The 17,869-nt window shown below is 28.2% G+C and overlaps 1 protein-coding gene across 1 annotated transcript in view; it reads left to right on the forward strand.

Moving 5' to 3' along the window:
* LOC107440928 (Y+L amino acid transporter 2) overlaps nt 1-17,213 on the forward strand; it is a 56,885-nt gene extending 39,672 nt beyond the window's left edge. The window contains exons 4-11 of the mRNA XM_043041019.3: nt 2,054-2,098; nt 3,870-3,993; nt 6,067-6,170; nt 6,291-6,387; nt 9,558-9,707; nt 10,914-10,998; nt 12,373-12,465; nt 14,188-17,213. Of these exons, the coding sequence (XP_042896953.1) occupies nt 2,054-2,098; nt 3,870-3,993; nt 6,067-6,170; nt 6,291-6,387; nt 9,558-9,707; nt 10,914-10,998; nt 12,373-12,465; nt 14,188-14,255 (766 nt within the window). The 3' untranslated portion in view covers nt 14,256-17,213. The remainder of the gene's footprint in view (nt 1-2,053; nt 2,099-3,869; nt 3,994-6,066; nt 6,171-6,290; nt 6,388-9,557; nt 9,708-10,913; nt 10,999-12,372; nt 12,466-14,187) is intronic.
* The last annotated feature ends 656 nt before the right edge of the window (nt 17,214-17,869 follow it).

Genomic DNA, 17,869 nt, shown 5'->3' on the forward strand with positions numbered 1-17,869 from the left:
GCTGGAATATGTTAAAACAAAAGTCATAAACTTCCGAAAAAGGATTAACTACAGAAAAAAGACAGACTATGATGATTTTTTTATTTTCCCATTTAAGGAGGAAATCTTACTAAAATCTCCTTCCTAGCTATAACTATTCATGTCTATGAAGTTTTACTTTGTCCATCCCCGCATTAGAAAGTTAACGGTAAAAATTAACTTTTTTGCTTCTTCAAATAAAATTCAAAGCTATAAAAATTGTAGAAAAAATAAACATGGAGCTGGTAATGATGGATGGGGTAATGGTAATGGGATGGGGTAATAGGATGGTTTCCGAGTAATGATGGATGGTTGTTAACGGGGGTCATTTTTACTTAAGAATTAGCAGGAACTAGCACCTCAAAGTTTCAAAGAGCAGTCCAACTGACTATAATCTCGCTGACAGATTTTAATTGCGTTTTTGTTTCTTCCTCTTTTAAATATTGAGTTCCCTACTGTGAATACTTCTGGTCTTCATTTTTAGCAGGGATTCTGAAATATGTATATTAAGGGTGGATATTACGGAACACTTTGTATAATATTTGAATACGATAGCTAAATTCATTTTTCCTACAACAGTTCGAGTCATTATCTTCAAAAATGTTTTTAATTTTTTTATCTTGTAAATAATTTTTTTAATGTGTTTCTTTTTGCTAATTTTATATTTTTAAAAAATTATTAAGAAATTTTTTTTTAAAAATCCCTGTTTCACCGTACCTTCTACTGTACGTGTCTACAGTTAATTATAGTAAAATAAACACTTTGCAAGGTTAACTAAATCGATAATCTCTCTGTATGAGCTATCAATTGACTTCTGTTAAAATAGAAAAGAATGTTGCTGAAATCTAGCGATATCAATATAATATCAATCGATACAAATATCATTATTTTTGCGTGACTTTGAAACATTTTTCTTATTGCTTATCCTTCAAAAGGGTATTTTGAAATAAATTTAGTTGGCTACAATGTTTCAAAATTATTTACACCTGTATGTGATTTCGGATATTTTTTGATGCACTGAGTTGAAAAAGCTCTCATAATTTTTTTAAATCATACTCCGAAACTACAAATCTAGTTTCCTTTTCTCAAAATTATTTTCCCGCATTATTTATTGTTCATAATAATAATAAAGTTTTCAGTTGCATTTCATAGATTTTTAAATACTTATTTGTGATTGGAACTTTTTTAATTTCTAATGCTGTACTGCTGCTCAAATTATTATTACTCATCAACCGGGTTTACGCAATTGTTATTACTCTTCAACCGGGTTTACGCAATTGTTATTACTCATAAACCAGATTTACGCAATTGTTATTGCTCATCAACCGGATTTACGCAATTGTTATTACTCATCAACCGGGTTTACGCAATTGTTATTACTCATCAACCGGGTTTACGCAATTGTTATTACTCATCAACCGGGTTTACGCAATTGGTATTACTCATCAACCGGGTTTACGTAATTGTTATTACTCATCAACCGGGTTTACGCAATTGTTTTTATTCATCAACCGGGTTTGCGCAATTATTTTATAGAAAAAAGGATAATGGATTATAAATAGTTTTTATTACCGTTTTATTTACAGGAATTTTAATCAAAAAGATGTGTAAATAACGAAATATTAAGTTTTTATTTTTAATTGGATGTCCCGAGTTTATTCTTCAAAAATGTGGTTGCTTTTTTGCAGTACAAACTGGTTTTTTCCTATGTAAATCAAAGGAGATACAGTGCATGGAGGGAACACTTTCATGCAAATATACACATGTGCATCTCATTTAAAAGGTAATTTGTGAAAATTATCATTAAAATGCAAACAAGTTTAAAATTACAACTTAAGACTCATAAAATGCTTAATGTGTGCATATGTTATGTAGATATTTGGTAAAAATAGATTCTACTCTCAGTAATTATGAGAATGATTGCGATAATATTTTTTATTGCAACAAATTCATTCACTACAAACTTTTTTCTACCGTTTTACTTAAATATGTAAAAAATTTTTTGAAATCTAAAATGTGGAATTTTTTTATTTAGGAATTACTTGAACTTTGTGATTGAAGAATTAAAAGATCCACATAGGTACGTTTAACTTAAATACTAATATTTTTTTAAATTTTTATGGTAATTTTATTTGATTTTTTTTTCTTAATAGTACATGTTTGCATGAAAAAGTTGGTTTTTGATGGTAAGTCAATGATTTCAAAGTATATCAACGCGACGATAATGTTTTCTGATATTTAGTAATAGTTATTATAAAATTTATTAAATTATTTAAATGTACTGAATTTTACTCGGAGGTCTGAGTAAAAGAGCTTCGTACTTCCGTGCCACAGGTCTGGGGTTCGAAACTGGCAAAGTTGACTCAGGTTTCCATCCCTTCAATTGCCCTCAACAGTGCGCCAAATATGCATAGGGACTAAACACGGGGTTCCGCGTGACTACTTAGCCGGAACGTTCCTGCAACTCCGAGACAAAGATCAAGAAAACTGTGAATGGGCCCAGTAGGCCTTGACCCTCCATGGGCTGTCGTGCCACTGGGTTTGGTTTCAGAATTTTACTCGATATTGTGGGATTTTTCACAATTAATAAATTTTGATGAGTATGCATATTTGATAGTTTCTTCTTTGTATTTTCGGATTTAGAAACTGCGTTTATATAAGTGTCAAGCAACAAATAAAATAAAAATGTTTTCATCCCCAAAAGCAGCAATACAAAAATGAAAACTATGTAAAGGGTTTAAGAAAAACACTGGTTCAACGATTCCGCAGTGTTCTTCGGGTCTTTCCTTTTTTTTCTCGTTGGACTTACCTCTTTAATGGACTTACCTCTTTAACGATTTTACCTTTATAATGTAATTTTCTTTAAGTTTCACGCTGTATTATAGAGTCTGATTTCTTTACTTAATTAGATCTATTCATTCCGATCCATTATCTTTTTGCGTTAGACTTAGTTTATAGCACAGTTTGATCAGCTGACATAGTTGTTACGCTCGGTTATCATCCATTGAAATCTGCTTTCTAAATTCGTTATTCTATAATTAGGGTACAAAAAATTGCAATAATTTTTTGTTTAATGTTAATTTCTTAATACATAGCCGGTGATTATTAATAACAGATTAATTACATTGACCATTATATATTAAATTCAATGGTTAAAGTAACAATGACAGGACATAAACCTTTGCATTAAACAAGGTTAATGTTATGGTTTACCATTCAATTGATATTAAAACTTTATTATTTTTGGTAAGCAAAATATTTTTAAGCTTATCGAATTTCATTAAGTTATGTGAAATTGTCGCTTAATAAGAAAGTGTGAAGCCTACTATTAAACACTAGGACATGGAAATACGGGAACTATATATTTATTCTATAGGAATTTGGAAATAATGATTTTTAGATTCAGTCGCGTTTTATTTTAAATTGAAAAGTGCTTCGTACTTTTATTTTAAGGGTAATTTCTTTCGAAATGCTTATATTAAAAGGCAAACATTTTAAAGTGGTGGACATAATATTAAAGTGGTGAACGCAATGAATGTGGCATTGAAGTAATGAGTGCGGGACCGGAGTAACGAGTGCGGGACCGGAGTAACGAGTGCGGGACCGGAGTAACGAGTGCTGCCTAGAAGTAGCGAGTGCTGCCTAGAAGTAGCGAGTGCTGCCTAGAAGTAGCGAGTGCTGCCTAGAAGTAGCGAGTGCTGCCTAGAAGTAGCGAGTGCTGCCTAGAAGTAGCGAGTGCTGCCTAGAAGTAACGAATACGGCATAGGAGTAATTTATGCATATTAAAATGTGAGTTTTTTATTTTTATTTTCTGTTGAAGTATATTGACAAAACAAAAATATTTATTCTAGAAATCTACCTCGAGCGATATTTATTTCTTGCGTTTTGGTTACTGTTGTATACACACTAACTATTATGGCGTTCCACACTACTTTGTCTATTCAGGAAGTTATGGGTGCCGAAGCTGTAGCTGTGGTAAGTAATTTTATTTAGATGTTATCTTTAAAAATACTACTCATTAAATCATTGCTATATTCATAAGTTTAAATGTTTATTAATAAAACAGAATTTGTGTTTTCTGAAAATTTTGTGCATTTAAGATTAATAGTTTTAACGAGATTAAAATTTTCCAAATTAGAGAAAAAATTTATTTTACTATTTTCTTGATGCTAAAATAAATTTAAATATTTAACTATTCGAGAAATTGCAAAATATCGTATCAAGAGATTCTTTTTGTTGACTATCAAAGTGTGGATTTAGTACATATGTTTATTGGTTGAGTAATAATATTTCCAGTTTAACATAAATTTTAAGAGATGAATGTTTAATTACAGATAAATTATTGATGTTTTTAAAAATTTTCTAACGATATTTTATATTTTATTTGCCTTATTTTCCTAAATACTTTATTTTTCATTTAAAAAATATAAAATTTTTCTTAGCATTAGGTCTTGAAAACTAGTACAGTATGAAAAAAGCGAACACAAATGAAATAACTTTTGATGAAATGATAGGATTTTCACTTACTATGACTCAATCTTCATGGAACTTAACCCTAAATAACCTAATTAATTACTGCTGAGAATATTTTAAGTTATGAAATCAGACACTAACGAACTGTTTAAGCGAATTGAAAAACTATTGCAGACAATAATGAAATTATTTTTTTGATAATAATTCCATGTAAAAAGGTTTTATTTATTCATTATTTTATTTCATAGTCGAAAAAAGTTTGATTTGTAAGGTTTGAAAGTTTTTACATCATTTGAAATTATGTAGTTTTAAATGACGAAATCCAAAATCCAAAACTGGAACAAAATTGGATGAATAGCTCTCGAAAAATCAAAATATAAATATACTTTTTTTAAAATTAGATAACTCAGAAAGGATTCGATCTTTTTCGTTCAAATTTTGGAGTTTGCCAATAAAAATTATATTCTTTAATAATTGTATATTTAAAATTTTTTTCAATTATTAATACATAAAATTATAAAAAAATAAGAAATCCCTTTTAAATGATTTTTGCACGAAAGTTTCCTTGGATAAATGATTTTCATAATTATGAGCTACAAGTTTTCGTTTTGCTGAAAAAGTGCTATAGATATGGCAAAATACGCTTTAAGTAGAATGAACAGTAAGGGGTCTAAACTTTGCTCTGCTCTCCTGAACAAACTTTTGAGATCATATTTTCTAACCTTTGCCTACCCCCGTGCCCTATATTTTAAGATTTAGAAAACCATTCCCACTGAAAAAATTCATGCTTATTCATAAAAACTACGTTTCTGTGCCTGATTTCTATAATAAAATTATTGTATGCTCCATTTAATTAGCATATTTAAGATTAAGATCTCAAATAATTAAAATTGAGTTCTAGTAAGTGTTCATTATATTGAAAATTATTAAAGATGGTCGTTTTCTACTTAAAGTATTTATTGTATAAAATGTTTATTACATAAAATATATAAGTTATATTACGTATGTGCCTCGATATCTCTTACCTAAAATTTAAATTCGTGTATTTATTTATATTTCAATGTTAATTTACATAAATTCCAGCTACATTATCTATGGTAACTCTTAAAATTTGTATGTCCCGCAGTGAACTGATCGTCAAGACACGGTTCCCAATAGAACACTGAAGTCAAAAATCACTGGCTGCGGTCAGTGTGTGGGTGGGTGACCACTTTGATCAGTCTGCAAAGGGACCGAGGGTGGGTGGTATCGGACCTCTCGTTAAACTGTTCCACAGTAAAGTGCTCGAGCTACCGAAGCCGGGAAGCCATCCCCTTTGCGGAGGATCAAAATTGTGATGGCATGTCTTCGGATCATCCTCGGGGAAGTTTCCCAGACCATCACCAATAGCCCATTGTGCAGCTCTGGCACAACGTAAACCAACAACAACTTAAAATTTTTACGATTTTTTTTCTTTGTTTATCATATTTGTATATAAAAACTTGAAATTTTTTATTTCTAAATTATGTAATATTTATTAACAATTTTTCCTCTTTAGTTAAAATTTGGTCAAACTTGTTGTTTATTATATTCTAGATATACGCTGACCGACTTTTTGGGAATTTTGCGTGGGTTGTGCCAATTTTTGTAGCTTTGTCTACGTTTGGTGGTGTCAATGGAATCCTCTTCACTTCTTCCAGGTATATTATGTTGTGTAATAAGTATTGTTATCTTTAATATTTTAACTAATTCTCTTAGAATAAGTGCGAAAAATAATTTATCAGAGATGTCTTATTCGAATTTTGAATCTTATTTTAAAGATTGTTTTATGCTGGAGCAGAACAAGGACAAATGCCTGAAATCCTAAATATGATTCAAATAGATCATTTAACACCAACACCAGCTGTGATGTTCGTGGTATGATATATAATGTTTATATATCTTTTTAACGTGTTTAACTTTATATCTTTTTAACGTGTTTAACTTTACTTATTTTTAACGTCTTTAACTTTAATTATTTTTAACGTCTTTAACTTTACTTCTTTTTAACGTCTTTAACTTTACTTCTTTTTAACGTCTTTAACTTTACTTCTTTTTAACGTCTTTAACTTTACTTCTTTTTAACGTCTTTAACTTTACTTCTTTTTAACGTCTTTAACTTTACTTCTTTTTAACGTCTTTAACTTTACTTCTTTTTAACGTCTTTAACTTTACTTCTTTTTAACGTCTTTAACTTTACTTCTTTTTAACGTCTTTAACTTTACTTCTTTTTAACGTCTTTAACTTTACTTCTTTTTAACGTCATTAACTTTACTTCTTTTTAACGTCATTAACTTTACTTCTTTTTAACGTCATTAACTTTACTTCTTTTTAACGTCATTAACTTTACTTCTTTTTAACGTCATTAACTTTACTTCTTTTTAACGTCTTTAACTTTACTTCTTTTTAGCGCCTTTACCTTTACTTCTTTTTAACGTCTTTAACTTTATGTGAGCAAGTTTTATCTCAATTTAAGAATAAACACTTTTAAATGTATTACCTGATTAAAACTTCACTCACTTCAAAAATATATGAAAAGCCAATAACAGTAGACGAGTTTCAAGAGCTTCAAAAACAGGCACACATTTTCAAGACTTGACAGACGTGAATGAGAAAAAAACAAAAGTGATTCGAAATAAAAGAACACAGTTGCCAAACAAAAATGTAAAATAAAGGTGAGAAACAATCTCGGAAATGGGTGCCTATTTCTGAAGCGTTTGAGACAGGTTATTTGCTGTTTATATATTTTTGAAGTGAACGAAGTTTTTAATCGGGCAATATTTTACTGCTTCAGTTTCTTAGGATTATTTATTTAACTCATAAATGTAAATTCATATTATTACTCCATTATGTTATAATTCATAACGTATATAACTCATAAATGTTATACCCTTCGTTACATCATGACCCGTTATTTGGATATATGTCTTTTTACCCCCCCCCCCCAAATCGTTAAATAAGTGATTGCTGCGTTAAGTAAAAATTTATGTATTTAGTTTGCTTCTTGCTCGTTCGCAGCCTCTTCTGTCAATTGTTTCTTATTGTGGTTCGCTTCATCGGGCTTGGCTCGGGGTCTTGTGTCAACGAGTCCACCCCATCATTGTTTGGGGCTTTTATGCTGCATACCTAAAGAGTCTGAAATTTAGCGAATGAGCCTTATGGTGTTAGGCGTGACATGAAATAATATTGATGCGTTAGATAATTAATTACTGTATAATTACATGTAATCATTTGCAGTTATCATGGGCTAGAATCAGCTTGCCATCAGACTAACCGTGGGAGATTTTCGTGATTTTCTTCTCAATGTAACTCAAATGCTGGTCAAATTGCTCTCCACGAAAGCTAATTTCTCCCAATACTTGATCCAGAATTTTTTTTTTCTATATTGGGTTTGAAATTGCAAGGTTAAAGAGTAGAACATTGATACTTTTTAACTCAGAATTGGGTCGACTGTTCAACGCCAGTTATGAAATAAAACTCTAATAGAAACCAGATATGACCACAAATATGACTTAATGTCACCGATATTTCTTCTTAAGCTGATCCAATTTTAAAAATGAAATATTATTAGTCCCAATGTTGATTGTTTACCAGTTTTTATTGAAAAAAAAGCAATCTTGTCTCATAGTCTTGTCTATTTTTCAAATTTTATTTTACGGTTAGTCGTTACGACATAGGCATTATTTTATATTTCTATCAACTAGTTGCAACCACAGTTAGAGCATCCTACTCTTATCGCGAAGATTATATGTTTGATCCACGGGCCATTATTACAATTGCGGTCAATAAGTTTTGACGGTGCTTGTTATTGTGGTTCATCTATACAATGTTTTGCATTAATTTCCTCATGTTTTGTAATTATGTAATGTTTTACATCATTTTCATCATGTTAACAATCACGCAATGTTTTACATCAATTTCATCATGTTTTTTACATCAATTAGCATCAATAATTATGTAGATGAGAAAATTGAATAAAAACTTTCTCCTAGCAAAGCGCAATGAAAATATTAGGGGGACCGGAAAGTAATGTCGTTTCGGTGCATTTGATATTTGCTATCAAGATTTTATTGTTTAATCAATAACGTATTCATCCTCGTTAGCAACAAACTTTTAATGCCGGATCGAAAATGAATCGAAATGGATAGAAAAGTCTAACGAATTAAAGACTAACGAATATTTAATATTTGCCATCAAGATTTTATTGTTTAATAAATAATGTATTCATCCTCGTTAGCAACAAACTCTTATGCCGGATCTAAAATGAATCGAAATGGATAGAAAAGTCTAACGAATTAAAGACTAACGAATATTTAATATTTGTTATTAAGATTTTATTGTTTAAAAAATAATGTATTCATCCTCGTTAGCAACAAACTTTTAATGCCGGATCGAAAATGAATCGAAATGGATCGAAAAGTCTAACGAATTAAAGACTAGCGAATATTTAATGCGCCGAAACGACATTACTTTCCGGTACCCCTATTGTTAAGGCAAATATTGGGAAAAAAATGATCTGCAAAAAGTTCAAAATAAAATAATTTAAAAATAGAAATAAAAAAACCTTTATGGTTTTGAACGAAAATGAAGAAAATAAAATATTGAGTGTAAATTATAAGAATTGATATGATTTACAGTCTCGGTTAATCCTCTAGATAATATGCTCATTTCATGTGAAGTTTCTCTTAAGATGTGTTGAAAGAATTTTTTAATGAAATTTTTAATTAAATAATATGAAAAATTGGAGACTTTCGAACAATAACAAATAAACCGCCGACCTTTCATATGCTTTCTTTAATATTTTTTATAACAAATTCTTGTAACACTTTTAAGACTATAAGAACTTGACTATAAGAACAAGACTATATATTAAGACTCTTAGAACTTGAAACTATACCAACTGGATTCTTTAAAGTTACACCCAATATTTAATTTATTTTTTCATGAAGAGCCAAAATAAGTTTTGTTAATTTTTTACATTGTTGAAGAGTATTTACGATTCATTTTTTAAAATTTATTTCAACTAATATTGTACTTTTTACATTTAGGCATTCCTCTCACTAATATATTTGTGTTCGAAAGATATATACGCTTTAATCAACTATGTAGGATTCGCAACATGGCTGGCAATAGGCATTGCAGTTGTTTGTTTACCTTATTTACGTTGGAAACAGCCTGATCTGCCAAGGCCAATAAAAGTAAACTTTTATTTTATTATTTTTAATTTCATTTTTAAGTAGTTTTGGTACTAGTTATTTGTTAGATCTCTTTTTCTTTTTGAATTTGTAAGTGCATTTTCGCATAATAACTATGGCAGGTTTGCTTTCCTACAATGAGAAAAAGTATGGTCTAAACTACCAGAATATGGTAAAATTTACTGTGTTTCTGGTGCTATGGACACATCAAAACGATAATTTTTCCCGAAGTTCTTTGATAATGATTTTAATAAAATTACTATAAAATATGTTTTAATAATGTTATAAAATCTGGTAGTTTTACTATGATTTTTTAAATCATGGCATAAAAACCTGCTATTCGGTTTAATTTACCATTCAGATATATAATTTTTACTATGTGTGTGTTACTAAGAACTATAATTTTGAAAGCCAAAATTTCCGATAAACCATTTTTTTCTCCGTGTTTTAACCTACTAAAAATTTTTAATTGTTAACCCCTTGAAGAAGATGGGACACTGGTGTTCCTTTTATAGATTTTTCGGACACCCTAATTACAAGCAAAAATATATTTCGGTACTTTCTCAATTATAAAAAAAAATCTAATATTTATAAAAAAATATGTTAGATTGTCGAAATTATATTTGTACTAAAATATAAAATCCAAAAAATGTTGCTTGAGCTATTTTTTTTCATTCATATTCCAAAATTTATCAATAATTGATTTTGCAAATTAAGGAAATTTTTGTGATGAATAACAGTTTCTCTTAGATCTAAATAACTGGAAATCGACACCAGGGTTTTTAATGTTGTATTTCGTAACCATAAGTTATTAAAATTATGAATATAATACTTTTCACTTATTTATACCTAACTTAATACATAATAATGAAGAAAGTATAAGCTATATGCTTAATAAAAATTCTGCGACGAAGTGTTTACACGACTACAATTAAAACTCAAGATGTTAAAGTACAAGTAACTTTTAAAGCATTGAAACAGACTTAATAATTTAGCTGAAATTAAAAAAGTTTTGGAATAAAGCGTATTAAAATTGTTCTTAGAAGTACTAAAGCGCACATTCCTTTAAGGATTTATTATAATTTTTAAATCTAATTTTTGTATATTTTAGTTTTTGCATTCATTAGCGCTTGGTATTTATTAGCGTTTTGTATTTACCTTATTTAATAGCATGATTTAAAGAGTTTATACAATTATGTAATATTTCAGGTGAACTTGTTCTTCCCTATTATTTACATACTAGCAACAATTTTTATTACTATTGTACCTATGATCGCTGAACCTGTTGAGACAGGTAAGTAGCTAACTTAATGCATTTTAAATAAAACTTATTACTGAATTATAATGTTTTTTAAAGATATTTTTAAGTTTTACAAATCAGCAGAAGGGCGGAAAAAACTCTTTAGATAATAAAATAAGCTTGAAAAAAAAAAGCTAAATTGTTTCCGAGAAGTATGCTCCTCAAATATTTGTGAATGTGCTTATCAAAAATCATTCTTCTTTAAAAGCTCTATAGTTTGTACAAAATTTACCCTTAAGAAAAATACGTGAATTCCCTTTTTAATTTTTTAATTTCAATGAAAAGTTTATTTTTTTTGTATAAAAATATAATTTAAAATTCTAATTGAATTATAATTTGAATAAATCTTCTTTGGGCGATGTTGCAGTTTTCGCCCTTGCCCTTATCTCCTGATAGCATTTTTTTAAATAGCTATCGTTGAACAGTTGACCCAATTTTTGTGTTTACGACTACTAATGTTCAACTACGTAACCTTGTAATTTTGAACCCAATCCAGAAGACAAGGGAACTCCTGGATCGAGTATTGGGAGAAATTAGCTTTCGTGGAGGACTTTCTGATGGAGCTAACCCGCATTTGCGTTAGATGGAGAGGAAAGCCATGAAAACCTCTCACGGTTAGCCTGACGGTCCCCTAAACCATAGCGGCTCTCTGCTAGCAATTCTAGTCTCCAAACACTGTTCCAGATCCTGGAAATCACACTTTATGAAACTCCAAAATCAGCCAATAACTCGCCAAGCTTTCGATTCGGTTAAATAACTTCGTTGAGACATCGGACTCATGGAAACAACACGTTTACTGAATGTCAATCATTTTTTCCCCGCTTAGTCCTTCATTAAGTTGAAAGCCAAATCAAATTCGCTGCCGCTAAAACATAGTCTTCTGCGCCAAACTAAAAATTTGCATGCTGCAAAGTTTGAAAATAAGAAAAACTTGCATTTGTGACTCTCTTCCCTTTTGTGCATTTTATTAGTGCCCAAATACAATTTGATAAATAATCGAAGCATTTTTTCAAAATACAAGGTATTTTTCTCATTTTTATGAATTTTATTTAATACCACTGAAAAGAATGTACCTAAGTGGGAACATCGCAACCATTGGATTTTTTTTAAAGAAAACAGTTCTTTAATAAAAGAAAGCTTGTCATATTTTTCAGACATAACAAAAAAAGTACGCCATTTTAATTATTTTACATTGAAAAACACTGTTTAAGGAACGTAAATACATTAAAAAGAACTTGGACTTATTAAAATGTGAGTTATAAAATCTAAATTCAAATTACATAGTTATTTAAATTTTTACTGTGTTATAGACAAATTATTTCTTTCAGGTATTTTAACTGTTTCAAACCTGTTTTATGTTTTTTTTAGGATTTGGAGCATTGATTATAGCAACTGGTGTTCCTGTTTATTTTATCTTTGTTTATTGGGAGAACAAACCACGATGTGTTCAAAACGCAATACGTAAGTTTGTGCAACAACTTTTTAACAACTTAAAAATAGAATATTTACATTTTTAAAAAAAATATATTTTTATTAAAATATCATTCAGATCAAATATGGTTGCATTTAATTTCTAAATTTTTTAAATTTCGTAAATTTTTTTTCAAATTAAACTCGTTGAGTGAGAAATAAAAAAACGATGGAATTTAAAAACACACGAAAAAGCGAAAAGGTAATCTGAACTTTTTTTTTAATTCATTGCGAACGAAAGACCATACTGAATAATATTCATTTGCTTTTACAAATATGAAGATCGCAATAAAAGTCGACAGGTTTTAAGCGCCCCAAAAGAGGTGCCCGTACTCAAGATACAACGGATGTGAAAGAGGAAAGGAAAATATATTAAGATCAGAAAACTTTGAATTGCCAACGGAATTTTTTTTAAGTAAATGAAGTTTTCATATTAAGCATACCCTTCAGCTTCAGTTTCTTCAGTTTTTTACAGATTTAATAAAAGAAAGAATATCAAATACAATAATATATAAATATTATCGAATAGCATAGTTATAAAATACCATAATATCCCAATTATCAAATACGATAATATCGTAATAACTATATACAACGCTAAATATCCAATGCAGTAATGTCGCAAGTGTTATCAAAAATCATATTATTTTACTACTGTTAAAAATTTTTTAGAGCGAAAATATTAAACAATGCGAAATTGTTGATATTAAAAAAATATCGCAATATATCTTGAAATATAACTATTTCCAGATGAATCACGAGATTAAAATTCTAAAATTGCCTGAAATTTTTAAAGCCTGACTCATTTTTTTTAAAAATTATAATTGTTTCAAAAATTATATTTTGCTATTGTTTAAAATTTTTTAGAGCGAAAATATTAAACAATGCAAAATTGTTGATATTAAAAAAATATCGCGATATATCTTGAAATATTAGAAATATGAAGTATTAGAATATTAGAAGTATTAGAGTATTATACTTATACTCTTATATATTATAATATTATACTTGAAATATTAGAATATTGAAATATTTCCAGGTGAATCACGAAATTAAAATTCTAATATTGCCTGAAATTTTTAAAGCCTGACTAATTTTTTTAAAAAAATTATAATTGTTTCAAGAATTATATTTCGCTATTGTTTAAAATTTTTTAGAGCGAAAATATTAAACAATGTAAAATAGTTGATATTAAAAAAAAATATCGCAATATATCTTGAAATATCACTATTTCCAGATGAATCACGAAATTAAAATTCTAAAATTGCCTGAAATTTTTAAAACCTGACTCATTATAATTGTTTCAAAAATTATATTACTTTGCTATTGTTAAAAAAAATTTTAGAGTGAAAATATTAAACAATGTAAAATTGTTGATATTAAAAAAAATATCGCAATATATCTTGAAATATCATTATTTCCGGCTGAATCACGAAATTAAAATTCTAAAATTGCCTGAAATTTTTAAAGCCTAACTCATTTTTATTAAAAATTATAGTATTTTGCTTTTGTTAAAAAAGTTTTAGACCGAAAATATTAAACAATGTAAAATTGTTGATTTAAAAAACAATGTAAAATTATTGATTTAAAAAAAATATCGCAATAAATCTTGAAATATCACTATTTCCAGGTGAATCAAGAAATTTAAATTCTAAAATTGCCTGCAATTTTTTAAAGCCTGACTAATTTTTAAAAAAATTATAATTGTTTCAGATTCATTCACGCGAACTCTTCAGAAGCTATTAGTAGTTGTCGCAGCTGATAAGAAAACTGACGTGTGAAGATACTTAATCCGAAGAGTTGGTCTCAAACTCATTCTGTTCCTGCGCTTTTGGTGTTTGTTTTATTAATGAGTGTGCCAAATAAAATGAACTGTCTAAGATCTGAGTGTAATGCACTTTTAAGGAGTGTTGGACAATAGAAAACATTACATAGTGTTTCTGTTTTGTAATTTAAATATCATGAATGTGATAGGCCTACACTCAACTTGAGAAGAGATATTCTTTATGGTCTTAGCACAGTTGTTGATGGTATTTCTAATTATCGATTTATTAAACCACAGAGTCACTTTTGAGATGATCATATCATAAATCATTAAGTTGATCATAATTTAGTAGCACAAATCATTGCCGTGAACGGTTCGTCTTCAACATAATTTACAACATAATTTTTTATCGTTATACATTGCGTTAATAAATTTCACAAGTTGAATATATTTTTTGTTGTAAACTAAAAGCGAAAACTTGACCAATGACTTTATGGACTTGTCCAATATTTCTTTTATCTGATAATAAAAATTAAAAAACATTTAGCATTTTTAAGCAGTAAATATAAGTAAGAGTAATATTTTTAGAGAGCTTATTGAAAACTAGCAGTTTTTTTTTCAGAATGCTTTACTGAATTTTTTTTTTAACTTAGGTACCTATTCCATCTTGACTTCATGGTTTTGTTATTAATCTACTTTAAAATGTAATCATTATCGAATATTAAGCAAAAACATTTGCCTCATAAAATTTTTAGTTAAGATTCTACACTTAAGATGTTTGCTAATTAAATCGGTTAAAACACTGAATAATTCAAAATAGTAAGATTGAATACCTTTCAGTGGTAATTTCGCTGAATATACTTTGTCAAAAGGTTTCAAGATTTGCTTAATTGATTGGAGAATTAATTTTGGTATGCAACAAAATCTCTGAAAAATAAAATTTACGAAATTAAAAAATATATTTTGTTTTCGTTTATAACTTACTGTTACAGATGGACTGTGCATAGTATAATTTTAAATTATCAGACTGATATTCTTGTCTTGCAAGAATTCATTTAAGAATTTAGTTTTGTTTTTAAAACTTATGAATTTTTTTTAATTAAGAGGCATCTTGCAAAAACATTGAGTATTCTGTGGTTTAATAATTTCCAAGCTATTTCATTAGAATGAGTCATTTTCACAATTGCTATAATGTCTTGAACAAGTTTAATGCATTTTAAATTGAACTAAGTACAAGGCTTTGCTCCATTATTTTAGCAGAGCTGGTCACAAGTTCTAAAGAATGTGTTGTAACTGGTTTTAGGACATATTTATGGTAGTACATGTGCTCACTCATTATTATGTTATGTCGTTTCATTGTTTATTTGTGATTTCATTACATATCTAGAGTAATGTATTTGGTCATTATAAAATATTTTCAGTATCGAATTTTATTTTAGAAATATTTAACTTATTTTAATTAATGTTGAACATGAAATCATACACATTATTGAAGTTTCTGTTGTTTACCTATTTGTTTGTGTTTATACTAAATTAAAATATTTGACTAATTTCTTGAATTTTATTTTTAAAAATTTTTGACTGCCAAAAAGAAATTTAAATTTTTGTCATTGTTTGTTTTTTGTTGCTGACTATTGTGTAAAAATTTTTCATATGATTTTTTAAAGTTCGTTTTATGACGCAATTGGTGTGAAAAATATTTTGCTAGAGAAATAAAACAATTAATAGGAATTTCAAGTTTTAGCTGGAAATAGTGTTAAATTTAGAAATGTATAGCAAATTTAATGAACAGTTTAAAAGTTATACTACAGAAAAAATAATTCGAAATTTTTCTTTCGGCGAATTTTTTTGAATGTTATAATTTAAAATATTTGTACTAATATTTTTCGAGATCAGATGCGATTTATATAATGATATTTTTAAAATGAAAATTTTAATTTAAATTTTTAGTTAATGAATCAATTTTTTCAACACTTTTTCCCAATTCATAGGATTGTATCCTGGAATATGCTGTAATCTGTAATAAAGAAAGAGACATTCAGTTTTTGACATTTTTTTTCAATTTCACAAATACTTGCAGTATTTTGTAACTTTATAGGTCTCTCAATGATGTCATTTTTCATACTTATAAATAAAGTTTAAGTCTTTCAGAGGTTTGAAAGACCGAAAATACATTAAGAACGAAAACAAGTATTTTTAACACCCTTTACCAGAAAATATAGCAAGCTTGCAACTTGTATTGACTACTTTGGTTGTTATTTATGATAATTGTTAATTAAATAATTAAAGTTATAGTAAAAATCATAGGACAAAAAAGCTAGATTTTTTTTATAAAAATGTCCATATCTCCATAAATATTTATGCTAAGTTGACGAAACTCCATGCAATTATTCCAAGGAAAAAAAAAATTATGCAAGTTGCAAATTAGTGCAGTGTTTTATGTTATAGGGTGTTCAAAACACTTGTTTTCGTTTGTAGTTTATTTCTGACCTCACAAACCTCTGAAAGCTTTAAGATTTATTGATAAGTCAGAAATCGCATGATCTTTAGATCACCTCTAAGTTATTCAATAATTCTGTAAGTATTTTTTGAGAAATTTAAAAAAATATGTCAAAAACTGAAAGTGTGTTAACTATTGTAGGGTAGTGTATTATGTTAGATAATGAAACAATAAATTGATCAAAAAATATTTTTATTTTTTAAGTTTTTGGGCACTTTTTCTTGTTTTTATGAGTATATCTAAAATAATTATTTCCTTTTGAGCTGTCTTGCTTTTATTCTGGTCAAATATTCATGTCTTGTAAATGTAAATATGCAATACTTGTTCAAATTTAATATGGTACTAGTTACTTTGGTTACAATCAGGAATGTAAAATGTTGAAATGTTTGCATGTTTGACATATAATGCTCATATGTGTACTTTGTTTAAAATGACATGCAGTCTTTTGGAGGTGCTTTATTTAAAAGAAATTTTTTTTGATTGTTTTGATATGTTTATAGAATCTCTGTTGCCATTTTCATGTTGGTGCTACGTATTCGTCTTCTGGAGTCTATGACATTCAAATTTGCATTTATAAATTAAAATTTGACTGTAACATGTATTTTTTACAGTCGCATCCATGCAAAAGTCAGTTGTGAGCAGTATTGCACTTGGAAAATTGTTCACAATAATTTCTTTAAAAAGTTACTTTTTAAATTGTATAGATTAATTAAATAAAAATGCATTTTTCAAACTACTTCAACAGTAAGCTATTGATTTAAATAATGTTGCAGTAATTGTTTTTCTCCATCAATACTGTTTACTTGCTCTATTGACTGTTTTACTCAACCATTTCTGCAGAAAGTTGTTGATTTAACTGATGTTGCCCATTGCAAACATTGTGTAGGCAACTTCTTATGAAAGTTGTTGATTTAATTGATTATTCAAATTGCAAACAGAGTTATACATCAGATTCTAAAGAGAGTAGTTGAAATAAATAATGATGCAAATTGTAAAACATGTTAGCTTTTGATGAAAGTTGTTGATTTAATTAATTATTCAAATTGCAAACGGAGTTATACATCAGATTCTAAAGAGTAGTTGATATAAATAATGATGCAAATTGTAAATTATGTTAGCTTCTGATGAAA

This window comes from Parasteatoda tepidariorum, chromosome 12 (genome assembly GCF_982258835.1).
Source record: "Parasteatoda tepidariorum strain Cologne lab strain chromosome 12, Ptep-v5.0, whole genome shotgun sequence".
Classification (NCBI taxonomy): Eukaryota; Metazoa; Arthropoda; class Arachnida; order Araneae; family Theridiidae; genus Parasteatoda; species Parasteatoda tepidariorum.